General features: G+C 38.7%; 1 protein-coding gene across 1 annotated transcript; it reads left to right on the top strand.

Moving 5' to 3' along the window:
* Nucleotides 1-1,302: 1,302 nt before the first annotated feature.
* LOC123402719 (probable leaf thionin) lies at nucleotides 1,303-2,166 on the top strand. The gene is made up of 3 exons (XM_045096672.1): nucleotides 1,303-1,600; nucleotides 1,700-1,768; nucleotides 1,860-2,166. Exons 1-3 carry the CDS (start codon nucleotides 1,357-1,359, stop codon nucleotides 1,958-1,960), a joined length of 414 nt encoding a protein of 137 aa, XP_044952607.1. The 5' UTR covers nucleotides 1,303-1,356; the 3' UTR covers nucleotides 1,961-2,166.
* Nucleotides 2,167-2,542: the final 376 nt, after the last annotated feature.

The raw sequence follows: 2,542 nt of genomic DNA, 5'->3' as shown, positions 1-2,542 counted from the left end.
GAGTGTGGTACCGACGATGAATTCGTAATTAATGGGCACTACGTACATTCTACTACTATAACTGATGCGGAGATGATGCGCTCTTCTGTGATATTTTTGTGAAATATCTGCTCCTCTATGATTTTGAAAGAGAACGTGTTTGGTAACGGAGGAAAATACGAATATAAAATAGGGAAATAGGCTAGAAAATCCCACATTATACAGCAACATATGATCATTATTTAAATTATGTATGAAATAGTCTATGGATATAAAAGTTCAATAATTTGTAACTACCTATGACCATTATTTAGTATGCAGAAGATTATTGAGTGCATGGTTGAAAGAAAGAGATGGAAACAAAAGGGTTACGTCCACCGAGCATGGTATGGATTAGTTGGGTAATGGGTCTACTAGTGCCGAGAGTAGACAAAAGCAATGTTGTCTTTCAGCTCACCTCCACTATTCATCACCTCCATTATTTCGGATCACGGAGTCATCACCTCCACAGTTGTGATGTGCCTTCTCTAGTGCAGAAGTGGCAACTTGACTTGTAAACTTGGTTGCTCAGTACAAAACATATTATGTATTGCCCCATCCAGATGTCCACAGGGCTAGGTCACATCGTCGAAATGATGATAAGGATTGAGTCATCAGTCCTAGCTGGTGCGTACACTGAAGTACGGTAGCTGCACTTAGATCTAGGATCCTCGATATGAAATTTCACTCTCCTATGCCATGACGATACTAGACATTTGCACAAATTAATATTCACAATAGAGAAATCATCTTTAACGTAAATCAAAGCAAACGATATGCCCTCTTTCACTAGGTCTGCAAGCCAGATGCAAAACTGAAAGTTAACCAAGTCACCAGCTTGGCAAGCAGATGCAAACGCTGAAATTTAAATGACCTTTTACAAATTTAAGTCATCGTTGTAAATGTAAGTCACCAACTTGGCCATGAATTCATAATTAGTGCGCATTGCATTCTATTAATATAAGTGATGAGGTGACAAGGCACTCCTCTATGATTTTTGTAGAGTACGTGCTTGGTAACTATTGTAAACGTGCTGGTCACTTAGTAAACTTTCAAATCATGCAAGACCACTGTGCATGGCTACGTCGGTTGAGTAAAATAGGCATGCATGCATGAACACGTGTGACACAACGAACGGATAGATTTGCACCAAAAATAATATCCATGTATATTCAAGACTTCCAATTATTGCAGAAATTGAGTGGTGCCTAGCTATGTCCAACACTCATAACACACCGCCATACCTCTATAAATAGGAGTCTGGCGTTGTAGGATTTCCATCAATCCAACGTAACCATTTCTCATTCTACTTGAGAAATTAAGGCCAACTAGCCAACCATGGCAACCAACAAGAGTATTAAGAGCGTGGTTATTTGTGTTCTCATATTGGGTTTAGTTCTGGAGCAGGTCCAAGTAGAAGGCAAGAGTTGCTGCAAGAACACGACGGGCAGAAACTGCTACAACGCCTGCCGTTTCGCCGGTGGTTCCCGACCAGTCTGCGCAACTGCTTGTGGTTGTAAAATCATAAGCGGCCCAACATGTCCTAGGGACTATCCTAAGCTGAATCTTCTCCCTGAATCCGGTAAAGAGATATCATTTTTATTCTTCCCAACTTGTTGATAATTACCTACTAATAGAAAATTAATTATTTGCATACTTGTGGTTCAAATTACTTTTGTAGGTGAACCAAATGCGACTGAGTACTGCACAATTGGATGCAGGACTTCCGTCTGTGACAACATGGACAATGGTAATTTTAATTGACCAGTTTTATTTTTATTTTTACCGGCAGAAAAAATATTGTGTTTTAGACATACATAACCTTAACTATTTTGTAACAGTTTCCCGTGGCCAAGAGATGAAATTCGACATGGGACTCTGCAGCAACGCATGTGCCCGTTTCTGTAATGATGGTGATGTCATTCAGTCTGTTGAAGCCTAATCATGCCTTCTTGGGCATGATTTCTATGGCCAAGGTCGTTTTGTCATTTTCTGTTCAACAATCTTGATACCATCACCAGATCGAAGCAAATGTATCATCTTAGTTATGTATTTCTGTTTTTTCCCTCGTTCCAATAAGAGTCACCACGATGAATCTATTTATACCCTTGGGTTAATATAAAGGTTCCATGGATATATTATGTGATACACCACAATTTTTAATTTTTTTAATGTTGTTTCTTGTATATCAATTGTTTCATATTAAGACCATACATTTTGCGATTATATTTACGTTCGAACATATGAGCTATCATGTTTTTACTGTGAGAGTTTTCTCCACTAAATATTAATTAGGCGTTACATGTTATATAGGAACACGAAGGGCCATCAACTGGCTAGTCGAACAGAATGTTGCTAACAGGAAATTAATGGTCATCACCAACATGTTTAGCATATTTTAGGAGTACTATGATCACTAAGGGACGAGGGGCGGTCGGTGAAGACATATAAATTTGATTTCTATCTCGTTAGTCCACGACGAGCGTATATAACCACCAAATTGCCCCTTAAAATATGAAAATTT

This window comes from Hordeum vulgare, chromosome 6H (genome assembly GCF_904849725.1).
Source record: "Hordeum vulgare subsp. vulgare chromosome 6H, MorexV3_pseudomolecules_assembly, whole genome shotgun sequence".
NCBI classification, from domain to species: domain Eukaryota; kingdom Viridiplantae; phylum Streptophyta; class Magnoliopsida; order Poales; family Poaceae; genus Hordeum; species Hordeum vulgare.
Note: the sequence above shows the minus strand (reverse complement) of the source record. Positions and strands in the feature narration are given on the sequence as shown.